The sequence below is a fragment of the Trichosurus vulpecula genome, chromosome 1, assembly GCF_011100635.1.
Source record: "Trichosurus vulpecula isolate mTriVul1 chromosome 1, mTriVul1.pri, whole genome shotgun sequence".
Lineage (NCBI taxonomy): Eukaryota > Metazoa > Chordata > Mammalia > Diprotodontia > Phalangeridae > Trichosurus > Trichosurus vulpecula.
The window spans coordinates 84,125,731-84,140,431 of record NC_050573.1 but is presented as its reverse complement, the minus strand read 5'-3'; the positions used below and the strand labels follow the sequence as shown (position 1 = coordinate 84,140,431).

General features: G+C 50.6%; 1 protein-coding gene across 1 annotated transcript; it reads right to left on the bottom strand.

The window, feature by feature from the left end:
- Nucleotides 1-159: 159 nt before the first annotated feature.
- NAPRT (nicotinate phosphoribosyltransferase) lies at nucleotides 160-9,947 on the bottom strand. The gene is made up of 13 exons (XM_036754033.1): nucleotides 9,642-9,947; nucleotides 6,173-6,300; nucleotides 5,990-6,072; nucleotides 5,749-5,879; nucleotides 5,038-5,153; nucleotides 4,446-4,642; nucleotides 4,166-4,306; nucleotides 2,691-2,775; nucleotides 2,380-2,460; nucleotides 2,163-2,265; nucleotides 986-1,152; nucleotides 551-658; nucleotides 160-387 (listed from the first exon to the last, which is right to left on the bottom strand). Exons 1-13 carry the CDS (start codon nucleotides 9,904-9,906, stop codon nucleotides 319-321), a joined length of 1,674 nt encoding a protein of 557 aa, XP_036609928.1. The 5' UTR covers nucleotides 9,907-9,947; the 3' UTR covers nucleotides 160-318.
- Nucleotides 9,948-14,701: the final 4,754 nt, after the last annotated feature.

The window sequence follows — 14,701 nt, the reverse complement described above, 5'->3', positions numbered from 1 at the left end:
AGCAGATATGGGCTTGGAGATTGTCCAGGGGTGGCGTGTTCCCAGGCAATTCTAAGGATCTCCCACAAGGCTCCTCCTCCTGTCTCCCCCATGGAATAGCAGATGAGAGCCCCACCACCCTGCCCTTCCCTTCTAGCAATGAACTTGAGGACCCATCCATCAAAGAGAACCAAAATTTTAGTGCAGCTTTGCCGAAGGGGTCGAACAGGGGATTTTCTCCTTTCCCTCCCCACCCCATTCCCTAGACTGGGGTCTTGGGACTCAGAGCAGACATGCAGAGCAATCAGGTTTCTTGGATGCAAGGCTCCCTTTCCAATGTCAGGGGCCCTCCTGGCTGCTCTGGGCCAGGCTCTCCAGCAGGGCATGCAACTTCTCAGAAAGTGCCACCTGGAAAGGGATGAGGAGATAAGTGGAGCTCAAGACCCCAGACCAAATGGGCCCAGGTAGGAGCAGGCCAGCCCCCTTCAGCCCCCCCACCCCCATACCTCCACCCTTCACTTGGTGAGATCTTCCCCAGAGGGGAAGATTTGGGATGGAGGTTGTCACACACCTGGTAGGGCTCAGGATTCTCCAGTCGCTTGTGTGATGAGCTGAGGTAGCTCAAGGACTCCTGTGCCAAGGCTCGGGACTCAGTCAGGGAAGGAATAGGTTCACACATCTGGGGATAGGAAGAAGGGAGGCTTCAGATCTTAGGGCAAGAGAATCCCCAACCTCCTGGTGACTACGTTGACCGCAGCCTGGGGCTTCTTGGAACCAGAGAAGGAGGTGACAAAGGGAAAATAAATTGCAAATGGGAAGAGAAAAGCAGAGAAGAAACCCCAGGAGCAAAGGCTGGAGGGATCTGGCAGTTGGAATGTCTGGCCCTAAGAGATAAGAACAGGAATGGAAGCCTGAAAGTGGAGGGCTAAAAAACAGTGCCCTAACCCCTGGACCTTTGACCCAGGGCCTGGTGAGGCAGGGCTGGGGCTCCTGTTTCAGGGGTCACCTGTCCCAGGTGGAAGTAGACTCTGAGCAGTGGCTCCAAGGAGGCCGGAGTGAGGGTCAGGCTTCTGCAGTCACCTCCTGATACATCCAGGGGCCACACCCTCAGCTCCTGCCCAGGCTGGGGTGGTGGCTCCTCCTGCAGCTGCAGCAGGTCCAGAACTGGGGCTCCTGAGAGACAACAGCAAAATGGGGAAACTGGCCAATATTTATTCTGCCTTCCCTGGCCATCACACAGAGGCAGAGGCAAAACTCAGGTATCGCTGGTCATAGGACTTTGAGTTACTTAGAAGGAAATTGAGAGATCCTCTAGTCTATTTCCCTCGTTAGGTATTTGAAGAATGGGGGACTGACTTGCTGTAACAAATGTTGCTAGCAGCTGCTGTGGAGGTGAAAGACCAACACAAGACGAACCATAAGAGCACACAGACGGCTGCTAGCACAGGTTCTCTGATCTGCTTTTCTAAGGAAAACAACTTTAAGGGGTTAACAATCTCAGTTTAATCAAACATACATATATCATTCAGCACCCTGAACTTCAGAGCAAATACAAACAGAAACTGCAAGCAGAAATTAAATAAACACAACAAAATAACTCAAATCGGCAGATGGGCTTCTATCTGTCCACAGCAATACATGCACAGTTACCAGAAAAGCACCAACATCTGGATTTTCAAAGGGCGCCCCCCACCCCCCAGCTCCAACAGCTACCCAGAATCTCATCTGGCCAAATCACCAACACTCTTCCAATGAGTGTGCCCCCAAAGGCGAATCACTAATCTCTGAGTATATATACACTTCTTCAGGGTCAAAGGGTGTCACAACCATGTGATTCAAACCCATGTGAACTAGGCCTTGCCTTGATGTAACGAGGTCATCAAAGATTCCCGATTCAATCAAAGTGCTGAGAAGCACTCCAAAACAAAGACAACAAAAAGGTCCCACTTTACCTGCCCCATTCAAACTTAAAGGCACTTGATGGCCTTAGCATTCCAAAAGAGAAAAACAGCAAGAGTCCCACCCTAATTACCATAACACTTGCCCAAAACCACCAGGGCAGTACACAGTCAAGCAAGAGGTTGGACCAGGTCTTCTGCCTTGCTACTTCATAGGACAGAGGAAGGATGTTCAGAAGTGGCGGAGAGGAAAGAAGAAGGAGGCAAGGCCAGGGGAACTCTCACCTTCTGGGTTGTAGAGCCGATAGGCTGCCTTGCTCCCAGGCAACGTCTGCTTCTCAGAGTCCTCCGTCAGCTTCCGACATGGCTGTCCTCTCACAGACACCAGCTGTGAGGATGAGGGGAACACTGATCCCTGTATCCCCATCTTCTTCAATCTGTGCTCCCCTCCATGACTTCCATTCCTGCCCCCCTCCCACACATTGCTCCCTCCTTCACTAACCTTGTAGACACAGCCCAGGGAAGGCTGAAGGGGACATGTGACCACACTGGTGCCAATGCCAATGAGATTCACCTCACTGTCCTGTAGGGGAAAGATGAGAGAGAATGGGAGACCTGGAGCCCCCCAAGACCTGAGGCAGCCACCCTCCCCCCAATCCCTCCTCCCTACCTGGATGTAGGCCCTATCCCACCTCTCGATGGCTCCTGTCCAGCCCTGGACTCTAGGCCACCACGACCCAGCCTCTACCCAACCCTGGGTCCCTACAGCCTTGTAACCCCCTCCACCTCCCACTACTCCCGTTCCCACCAGACCTTCTGAGCCAGCCGGGTCAACACTTCCTCATCTATGTTGTTGCTCACAGCGATGGACACAGTCTCCAGCCAGGGCACCTGGAAACTTTAGAGGAGGGGACACAAAACCATAAAGTCCTCCCACCTCTGTAGCACAGACCAGAGTAGTGCCCCTGAATTTCTGAGCCAAGGATCCCAGAGTGGAGCTCAGGCCCTTAGCCCTCTCTGTGTGGCCTTGGGTCAGTCCTTTTCTCTCAGGAGCTCCACTTCCTCATTTGTGAAATAAGGACCCTTGAATAGATGGTCTCTCAAATGTCTTCCAGCTCTTCTCCTCCAGCACAAATCAGGAGGCAGGCCCAGGCCCATCCTCTCACTATCACCCTACACCAGCCAGGCTCACTTCTCCCTAGCTAACTCCCTAGATCAAATATCAACACAGGGGACACAGTGTTAGGCCTAGAGTCAGGAAGACCTGAGTTCAAATGTGACTTTGGACACTTACTAGCTGTGTTACCCAGACAAGTCACTTAACCTCTTTGTCCAAGTTTCCTCAATTGTGAAAGGGAGATAATATTCATGACTACCATTGTTACTGAAAATGCTTCAGCCATCTATTCTATGGCTCCACTCTCCATCCCTATAATTTTTCAAACCAAAACAATCCTTCCTGGCAACCACCCCCCTATATATGTGTTATTTCTCCCACTAGAATGGTGGAAGAAAAAGAAGGAGCACCTATTGCTTAAGGCACCATGCTAAGTGCCTTAGAGATGTTATCTCACGGGATCCTCACAGATCCTCACAACAACCCAGAGAGTTACCACTATTCCGATTTGACAACTGAGGAAATTAAGGCGCACAGGTTAAATAACTTGCTGAGTCACACAACTAGGAAGTATCTGAGGATGGATTTGAACTCAGGTCTTCCCAACTCCAGGCCCAGCGCTCTATCCACTGTGCTACTTAGCTGCCTAGGTGTAATCCCCTTGAAGGCAGAGACGGTTTTGGAATTTGTAGATGTGTCCCCAACACTAACCACAGTGCTTGGCACATAGCAGGTGCTTAATTAAGGCTCATTAATGACAGAGTAAGCACTTAATAAATGCTTTTTTTTTTCATTTTCATTTCACTGACAGGCTGGTTGATGAAGGCTCCCACACTCAGGGGCCCCTTTATCATTCCTCTAGCCTACCCCTCCACATCCTGGGTCTGCTCCTCTTGGTCCCAATTCTCTTCCATCCCTGATACAGGTCTCCTCATATACCTTATTTGTTGCCTGGTTATGAAACTACAGAGACCTCTCACCTCTCTACAAGAATCATCTCCTTCCCTGTCCTCAGTCTTTCTTCTGCCTCCAATCTCCCCTGCCATGACACTCCCCAGAAGTCACCTCCCTCACCAACGCTACCATAAGAAGTTAGGTCACAGGGGTCATTTCTTTCCCCAACTCCCCTCCCCTCAATTGCACCAAAATCCCCCCCAAAACCAGGACTCACTGGGAGGCACAGTTCCGGAAAATGCTTCGGATTTCCTGGGCCTGTTGCAGGAGATCTCCGCTGTCTAGGCGCACACCCACTGCCCGGTAACCCAGCTCTGCCAGTGCCAAGGCCACAGCCAAGAAATTGGGAAGGCCACTCCTGAGGGGGATAGGGGAAGAGAGGAAGGGAAGAAGTTGTTCCCTGGGTGCTCTGTCTCCTCTTCCACCCAAGGCAAACCCCAGCCCCTGCTGCTAATGAAAGCCCCTTCCTCCTTCAGCTCCCAACCTGCATGGCTCACCGCATGACACTATAGGAGTCCAACAGTCCCTGGAAGGCTTGGGGGAAAGCCAGGGCGTAAGCCACAAAGGCAGCCCGTTCTCCAGGGTGTGTCTCATCTGCCCGAAGGCCTAGGCACTCACACACTTTGCCCAGCCAAGACTCAGCAAGGTTGGAAAGGTCCCTGAGAGGACCTTGTCCAGATGCTGGAGCCAGCATCTGAGGAGACAGACAGGGGAGATTAGAGGATCAGGAAATTGAGCTTCTGGGGAGATGGGGAATCCAGGGTGGTAAAGGAACCAAGTTTGGGCCTATATGTTGGGAGGCTGGGATTCTTCCTCTAACTCACTGTGTAACCTTGGACAAACCCGTCCTCTCTTTGGTCCTCAGATTCCTCTTTAGTACAAGGGGCTGGGGAAGGGCAGAGGAACTGGGATGAGGACAAGAGACGGGTATGGGGACTGGGAAAGGAGAGGTGGCTTCAGGGTAAGGACTTGGGAGGAGAGTAGGAATGAAGTAAAACTCCAAGGAAAAACAGGGATAAGGGGAAGAGCCTAGGGGCCCAAGGTTTAGGGGCTTTCCCCCCACCCCCACCTCCCGATGACTACACTGACCGGGATCTGGGGCGGCTCGGAGCCAGAGAAGGAGGTGATGAAGGAGTGAGCCAGGGTGCCAGCCACAGGCACCCCTCGCAGCTGCCCAGCCAACACGTTACTGCTGCTGTCAAAGCCTGGGCCGGGGCAGGGGCAGGAGAAAGGGTCAGGGAGTGCCAGGGAGTGAAGGATGGAGGTAAGGGAAGCAGATGCTAGAGAACGCATATTAGGGAGGGTTCTAGGGTAGATCACTACAGGGCCAGGGGCCTGCCCACTTAGTGGCTGATCACAGACCCAAAGCTGGAAGGCACTTTAGATATCTAGTCCAACTCCTTCATTTTACGGATGAGGAAACAGAAGCCTAATGAAACTAAATGACTTATCCAAGGTCACGCCTGTAATGTCTCAGAGGCAGGATTAGAACCCAGATCTTTTGACTCTAGAGCCAGAGTTCTTTCTACAGTACTGCACTGCTTCCCAGTACTAAGGGAGGTAGGTCTGGAGAGGGGGTTGAGGTGCAGTAAGAGGCTCCAGGGCTCTAGAGGAATTTCAGACTTCTCATTTGTAAAATAAGCAGGTTGGACTACGTTCACTCTAAGGTTCCTTCCAGCTCGGACCTTGTGTGCAGAGTTCTCAGGGCCTAGAGAGCAAAGGGGCAGAGGGAAGTGGGGTGGGAATACAGCGGGGGGCTCTAGGGCACTGCTGGGGGAGGCTGGGGTGATGGGTCCTCACCGCCCAGGTAGCTATAGGTGGAGGCTGTGAGACCCCCGTCAGGGCCCTGTGCTCGCCGCAGCCCCATCTCTAGCAGTCGCTTCTCCGGCCCCGCAATCAGGCGCAGTCGAGCTGCATTAGTGGCCACCAGGCTGGAGGAGGCAACAAAACCTGTGTGGGGAGGGTGCCCCCAACTCTCCCTCGGGCCCTCCTGCTCCCAAGGGTGGAGGGAGGGGGCTGTGTCTGTCTCCTCAGTCCCCACCTGGCATAGTTGATAAGGCAGAGCATGGGCGTCTCCAGGAGCTGCACTAGGAGGAGAGGCCCAGACACGCAGAGCAGTGGTACCTGGAGCATGAGCATGACAAGGCCCCATCAGAGCCTCCCTCGAGCTGGCACTGTGAGTCCCAATTCATCTTCTCCTCCCCTCCCCCGCACCCACACTCACACGGGCAAAGGCGAGGGAGCCCTCAGGCTGTGCTCGAATGGTCACCCCAGAGCAGTCCAGTCCCTGCAGGTATTCAAAGAATGCAGGGTCCGTGTCTGGCGGGAGCACAGAGGCCAAGTACTTTATATCTGTGGGGAGCAGAGGTAGCACACAGTGTGTGTGTGTGTGCGTGTGTGTGTGTGTGTGACTATGTGCATGGGTGTACAGGATGGAAACCTTTCCATGGCAAGGCCAAGAGCCTCTGGTCAAGGCCTAGTTCCTGCTCCTGCCTTCTCCCCTACGTTAGAATCTAAAAATGATGACAATAACAAACATTTATAGAGCTGCAAAGCACTTCCAATATTATCCCATTTTATGCTCACAACCCTGGGAGGCAGGGCCTGTTACTACTTCCATCTTACAAATGAAGAAACTGAGGCTGATTTGCCCAGGGTCACACAACTAGTCTGAGGCTGGATTTGAATTCAAATCTTCCTGACTTCAGGCCCAGCACTCTATCCACTGTGCTACCTAGCTTCCATCTCTACCAGTCTTTCCCTAGATCCCCAGTGAAGAACCTAGTCCTGGACCTTAAGTCTCACGGAGGACCTTGTGGCTTCCCAGAGGGCTCCTTTTAATTGGTCTCCCTGCCTTAAGTTTCTCCCCTCTCCAATCCATTCTCCACCAGCTGCCCAAAGGAATTGTCTTAAGCACAAGTTTGACCATGTTACTTCACTTCTCAGTCATCTCCAGGGGCTCCCTACTGCCTCTAGGAATAAAACATAAACTCCTTTGTTTGGCATTAAAGTCCTTCATGACCTGGCCCCGAATGACCAAAGGCAGCTAGGTGGTGAAATGGACAGAAAGCTGGGCCTGGAGTCAGGAAGACCGGATTTCAAATCTAGCCTACATATTTCCTAGCTTCGTGAACTTCATTTACCCTCTGTTTGCCTCAGTTTCCTCAACCGTAAAATAGGGATGACAACAGCCCCTACCTCCAGGGTAATATTATGAGGATCAAATGAGATGTTTGTAAAGTGTTCTGCACAGTGCCTGGCACATAGTGATTGCTAAATGCCAGCTATTATTATCTCTCCAGCTTCCTCATACATTATTCCCCAGCCTAAGCTGGTCTTTTGGTTCCTCCCATACAGAGCTCCATTTACTATTTTCCTGTGTCAAGTTCTGCCTGGAACATACTCCCTCCCTCCTCAATATGCCTGCTAGGTTCTTTTATTTCCTTCAAGACACAGCTCAAGCCTCACCTATAAGAATTCTTTCCTGATTCCCATTCCCATCCCTCCCACCCTGATTACACTGCATTTAACTACCTTGGGTTGATTCCCTTTTAGTCCACATATAGTGAATATGAGTAAGCACTTAATAAATGCTTGTTGATTGAGTGATCAAAGGGACCTTTACTCTTTGGTCAAGCACTCACCTTTTCACTACTTTCTTATTTTCCTTCAGCTCTAACCTGAGGACCTAAGGGCCTGAGATTGCTCCTTGGATTCAGAGACTGTATCCTCCACCTAAGCACTAATTGTGGTCCTCTCTCCCCACCTGCACCCCCCCATTAACGCTGGTACTTTGGTTCTAGCAATTACTTCCTTCGTAGGATAATAATAATTGCCTACAATCTTATTCTTAGGAAACTTTGAACTTATAATGTATTTTCCTTGCAACAGACTTCCAATTTCTCATTCCAACGTCCTACTGAGCATCTCAAACCGAATGTCCCAAAGACGTTTTCCATTCAACATGTCTGATGCTGACTTCATTATCTTCTCTTTAAACCCACCTGTCTTCCTCACTTATCTTCCCAGGCTCACAAAATAGGTGTCATCCTTTACTCCTTACTCTCTCTCACTGCCCCCCCACCCCCACCCCCACCCCATCCCACATCTGGTCTCTTGCCAAGCCCTGTGGATTCCACCTGTTGAACTTCGTAGGCCCTTCTGTCTTCTTACACAAGTATGACCTTACATACGGGGACTGCTGCACTAGCCTTTTGATTGGTCTCTCTCCATTCCAGTCCATACTCTACTCAGCTGACAAATTAACCTCAGGTCTGACCATCCACTTCTCCCCCTCACTTCTCCATTCAATAAAGTCCAGCGGCTCCCTATCTTCTCCAGGGTGAGATCAATACAAAATCCAGTTTGGCATCCAAAGCCTTTGGTAACCTGTTTCCCTCCTACCTTTGCAGTTCTCTTGTATCATACCTTTTGATCCAACTTGTCTCCTTCCTGTTCCTCCAAGAAGACAACCCAACCCTCAACTCCAGGAATTTTCACTTGCTGTCCCCCATGCCTGGAATTCCCTTCGATATTCATCTATCTCCATCTCCTAGCCCCGGTGGCCATCTAAGATCCCACCTTCTACCAGAAGTCTTTCCTGATCCCCCTAAATGTTAGTCCCTTCCCTCTGCTAATTCATTCCGTCTCTATCTTGTTTGTACCTAGTTGTTAGCATGTTGTCTTCCTCATTAGGCTGTGAGGTCCTTAAGGACAGGAACTGCTTTTTGTTTTTCTTGGTATCCCCAGCCCTGAACTCAGATGTCTAGCTTTCAATTTGGAATATCTGGGGCTTCACACCGCTGAGGCTCTTTGGACTCAGAGCTTAGGTCCCTTCTCATAACCCCGGACTCACCCCTAGCCCCAGGAAGCGAGTTGTGATTCCTCCTCCTCTCCCCTCCCACCTAGTCCCGCCCCATGCAGCCTTTCCCAATACTGATGCAACTCTCTGCTCCTCCTTCCACCTGAATGGGCTGCGACCCAGGACCTGCGGAGCACTTACGGAGATTTAGTCTTTAGAGACCTTAGTGATCATTAAGTTCAAGGCCCCCCACACACACACTTTTACAGAGCTGGAAATTGAGACCCCACAACAAAGCGGGAAGTATTTGAGTTTTCCTTCAGATACTCGAGAAATTTAGATCAGTTCAACCTTCCCACCCTCCCATGAGTAGGTCATCTCTCAAAGTTCGCCGCCAACGCACCGTTCCTAATTCCTTACACTCTGTCCTCTCCCTCAGCCCATCCACCCCATTCTGAGACGTCTAGGGGCAGGGGCTGCGCCTGTGGCAAGGGGAGGGGGCAGAGGTTTGGAACCAGGATCTGGGATCTAGGATCTAAGCTAGGCCTGAATCTGCCACTGGGGCGGGGCCTGAAGCTGGGACTGGGGTAGGGTCCGAATCTGGGACTGTGGCGCCAGCTAAACCTGGGACTGGGGCAGGGAAACATGCAGGGTCCGAATCTGCTGCTGGGGCGGGGTCTGAATCCCGGGGGACCCGGGGCAGGAGCGCACACAGTGTCTGAGGGGAATGGGGCAGGGACGCACCAAGGGTCTGAATTTGGGACTGGGGTGCACGCAGGGTAGGAGGTGGGGCGGGGCCGAGGCTGAATCGGGCAGACAATTAGGGTCAGGGTCAGGGCCAGAGTCCCGGTCCGGGTCGGGCTCCGAGTCAGGCCCGCGGCGGCGGCGGTACCTGCCGGTTGCAGGCGGAAGGTGCGCAAGAAGCGCATGCAGTCCCGCAGCCCCGCGGCCAGGGCGAAGGAGGACCCGAAGGGGCAGCGGCGGAAGAACAGCTCGAACTCCGCGGGCTCCTGGGCCCGGCCCGCCCGCCAGTAGGCCAGAGCCATGGTGAACTGGTAGAGGTCTGTGAGCAGTGCCCGGGCCGCTGCCTCCGCCTCCGGGTCCGAGTCCCGCTCCTGCTCCCGCTCCCGCTCCGGCTCCGGCTGCGCTCTCTCCATTCCCTAGCCCAGAATCCGCAATGTACGCGCTCCTAGGAACTCTAAAGAATAGTCGGGTCACGTGGAGACACGCCCCGACCAATGGCCGCGACACTCGGGAATCCGCGCCCCCAGCAACGCCGCAACGCCTCTCGGAAACTTCACGGACGGACATCGGGGCCTCGGGTTCGAGGCTGGCCCAGATCCAGCGTGGGCCGGGAAGACTCCAGGGCAGGGCCGCCCCGCTTGGCTGCCAAGTCTCTCAGCTTCCTGTCTGGGGCAGCTGAGCTCCTTTGGCCCACCAACGCGGAGCGCAGGGTCCAAGGCTGAGAGTCTGAACACTCGCTTCCCCACTCAGTGCATAACCGTGGGCAAGTCACTCCCGCTGTAGCAAGATGCTGAGAAGTCTTTCCACCTCCCCAGAGGAGCTCTTCCAAGTTTCCTCCAGCACTACCCCGAAACTCGCTCTCTTTGGAAGACCCAATTCCTAATTTATTTTTTAAAAAAAGCTTTATTGATGCCGTTAGTCATTTCTGGGTGTAGTTCCCTCCCTCCTCCACATTTAATCCCATTTTTGCACCGGCACACTTTGGGCTGTTTCCCCAGAGTCTGCCACTAACTGGCATCTAGTAATAATAGCTAAAACTTTAGTTATCACATTTGACCTCAACACCTTGGGAAGTAGGTGCCATCATTATCCCCATTTGACTTGCCCAGGCTCATACAGCCGTCTGAGGTTGAATTTGAACTCAAGTCTTCCTGACTCCAAGCCCATCGATATACCCACTTTGACACCTAGCTACCAAGTAGGCATTTAGTAAAGACTTGTTGCATAGAAGAAAAAACAAAGTTAGGTAAAACCCAATGACTCAGCCGGACCTTGCCAGCAATATTCTACACGGCAGACTCCTTTCCTCTCTACGTACTTTTCCATCTTTCAGCAGAGGTAGGCGCCCGTTTCATCATGTCCTGTTGCACCAAGATTGGTGTAACAGTCGCTCCGAGGCCTCGTGTCCAATTTTACTGAAAAAATAGGTTGTCATTCACGAGCTTCAATTCAATTGAGCTTTCATGAAGGGCCTATGTCTCAAAATCCCCCAAAATGTCCCGTTCTCTCCTTTGCTCCAATCTGTGACTCAGAGGTGACTCTTCTCCATGCTAAAGCAAACTCTTCTTATGCTCCCTCTCCTGGTTTGTCCCTTTAAAGGAACTTCCCCTCCTCCATCGCTCCCTCCCCACGCCTGTGTTCTTTAAAAATACTTTACTTTTAACTCTACCAATTGCCTTTTCTTCCTTTCACAGCCAAACTCTAGGAAAAAGTTGGCTATACCCACTGCTTCAACTTCCTCCTGCCACCCATTCACTTCTGATCTCTTCACTCAGCTGAAACTGCCCTCAGCAAGGTTACAGAACTTTCTTAATGGCTAAAATCTAGGTTTTTTGCTCATCCTCAACCTTGCAACGTCTGACCCTGCTACTACTACTGCCTCCTTCTGCATAATCTCTCCTCTCAGGGCTCTTGAACATTGCTCTCTTACTTCACCTCTTACCTGCTCCTACTCAATTTCTTACTAGGCTATCTGTCTCTTGCAATACAAACTGGGGGAGGGGTGGTGGTGGTGTTTTCCCCCCGAGGTTGTCTTGGGCTTCTATTTCTTTCCATTCTTTTCACATGATCAAATCAAGACCTATGAGGCTCAAGATCATTTCTATGAAAAGGCCTAACAACGTACGGCTCATCTCTTCTGAGTTCCAGCCCCACATCTCCACTGGACGTTCCACAGGCATGCCAAGCTTATCATGTCCAAAACTAAACTCATCTTCCCACGCTCTTTCAAAGCCCATCCTTCCTTTTTGTTGAAGGAACCGCCTCCTTCCGGTAAGCCCGATTGAAAAGCTCAGTCCATCCTCCCCTATTACCCTAATCTCTCTCACATTTGTCCCTTCTCTTCACTCACATGGCACCACCCTTGTTCACTTCATTTGGCCTGTTAGAACAATCTTCTAATTGGTTTCTGAGCTTCCAGTATGTCTCTCATCCATCCTAGATATAGCTGCCAAAATGATTCTCCTAAAACACTCGTCTGACCTTTTCACATTTGGCTTCTTGCCCCTAAGACAGAGGTCTTAACCTTTTGGGGATTACAGATGCCTTTGCAAGTCATGTGAACCCTCTGGATTCCTCAGAATCATGTTTTTAAATGCATAAAATACATATGATTATGAAGGAAAACAATTATGTTGAAAGTTATCAAAAGGCTTTTCAAAAATTGACAGACCCCAGATGAGGAATCTCTATTTTAAGAGATGATGCAAACCCCTTGGCTTGGCATTGAAAGCCCCTCACAATCTGACTCCAGGCTTCTTCCTTTGCACACTCAGTGTTGCCATCACAACAAATGTCTACTTTATGTTCCTCCAATTCAGTGCTCCATTTCCTACCTGTGTCCCCCTCCCTTCGTCAGTGGCCTCTCACTTCTGGCTCTTAGAATGTGTTTCCCTTTACTTCAGCCACCACTGGCTCTACCGGGGCCTTGCTCCTATAGGACAGTGTGTGGTGTGCCGGAAATAGGCTGGAGCCCTGTGGTCACCTGGGGGTATGAGGTGGTAAACTGGCTCATCTGTTGGCCTCTTGTTTCCTTCCCTGTAAACTGAGACAGTTACACAAGATGATCTCCAAGGTTCAAAATCCCCTGAGAATCCCTCTCCTCCTTGCTTTAGAGGGCTGAGTTGTGGGAAGTATTCCTAAGGTTGGTTACTCCTCCAATAGGGTAAGGTCCTGGAGATTACAAGATTCCTGGATGTTAACTGGGTCTTGGACTCATTTTTCTCAAAACAATCTCCCTTCAAGAAGAAAAATGCCCATGAGGACTCAATGGCACCCTTCCACCAACCCTCCCCCAACAGCTCCAAGAGTGCTATGGAGAAAGGGGAAGTTACACGTTTTTGGTTTTGTTCCTGCCCTGTGATTTTATTCCTGTAAGGAACTCCTGGTGTACAAATTCTCTCAACAATGAAGATTAGTAACTCCTGTCAGACTTAGTTTTAGAAGTTGCCTGTGGGGAGCAGGAGGTGACAGGATTTGTTCAAGATTGTTTGGCTAGTTTATGTCAGAGGCAGATCTTGAACCTAACCAGGTCTTCCTGGTCCTAAGGCTGATCCTCTAATATCATACTGTGGTTATATTAATAATGAATAACTATTCACATATTAACATTAATAACTTTGCAATTAAATTCAACCAACATTTATTAAATGTCTTCTAAATGTTCAAGGCTCTTAGGGATAAAAAAAAAAACCCAAAACCAAACCCCCAAATAGTCTGTGGGATAGCGTGATTTGCTTCAGAGGTGATAGGGATCGACTTTAGATGATCAGAAATAACCCTCTCCTTTTACAGATGCCCAGATAGAGAGTCTTGCCCCAGGTCATACAGATAGTAAGTGGCTGGCAATGAAGGGGGGATTAGACTCCAGGTCTCCTGACTTAAGAATTACAGTGTGTTCATGGCTGGAAGGGACCCCAGAATTCCGGTTTCAAGAAGAAAGGGATTTCACTTCTGATTTAAGTGCCATTAAAAATATCCTTTCCATGAGTACAGCACCAGCCCTGGAGTCAGGAGGACCTGAGTTCAAATCCGGCCTCAGACACTAGCTGTGTCTGTACTGGCTGTGTGACCTTGTGCAAGTCATTTAACCCCAATTGTCCTGCCAAAAAGCAAAAAAAAAAAAAAAAAAAAAAAAGCATCCTTTCCTAGTACTGTGCCTCCCTCATGCCAAAGACCTGGTGGAAAGGGCTAGCAGAAGGACTACCCTGAAAGGCAATCCTTTCCTTCAGTGGGGGCCAGACTTGACATAGCAGGAAGGGATGGATACCACCCCTGCATACACACCCAGGTACAGGCTGAAGGAATAGGGAGCTGCTGGAGGTTGAACTCTTCAAATAACAGATGAGCCCTTTCCTCAAAGCCTGCGAGGGAAGGGAGCTTAGGAGGCTGGCTCAGAGTGAGTTCTAGACTCTGACATATGGAATGGCCCTTTGCTGCCCCCTTCAGGTTGTGGTGGGAGTGGACCCCTAAGCTTCCTGTTTCCAGAGGCTCCTAGGTGTACACAGTGGATGGAATTCTGGACCTGCAGTCAGGAAGACCTGAGTTCTGATCCACCCCAATACTTATAAGCTATGTGTATCTGTACAAGCCTCAGTTTCCTCATTAATTAAAAAAAATTAGGGTAATGAGCATAAAATGAGATATCTGTAGAATGCTTTACAAACCTTAAAATACTATGTAAATGCACTACTTTGAGAGTAGGACTAAACTCTGGTACTCGATTTCTGCCAGCCCTTGGTTTTCTTCTTTCCCTGATCCCAATATACTTTTCACTCCTCAGGGGAAAACCTGAGGGTTTTCTCCTTGGTGAAGCAGGGAGCAACAGAGACAGAATCCAGCGTCTCCTCTGAGAGGAAGATGACTCTGACTTCAGTTCTGCTCCACAGAGAGATCAAAGCTCGACACTTGTACCTCATCTCTTCTCTGTGTCCCACCTCCACCCAATCTACTGCAAGAGAGAAGGTGTGTGTAGGGAGGGAATAAAGCAGAAAATGGTGAAGAGCTAGGAGATCAGGCCAAGCCCCGCTGAACACCTAGGAGGGCTGCTTCCACATCTGTTCTTCCTACTCTACACCCCATTGAAAAAAGCAGAAAACTCACAGGTCATCATGTGCCCTTACAGGGTTCCAAAGCAGGGCTACTGTAACAGTCCAGGTGGGAGGTGGGTGAGGAGGGCCTGCACCAGGGGGGTGGCAGTGCCAGAGGAGA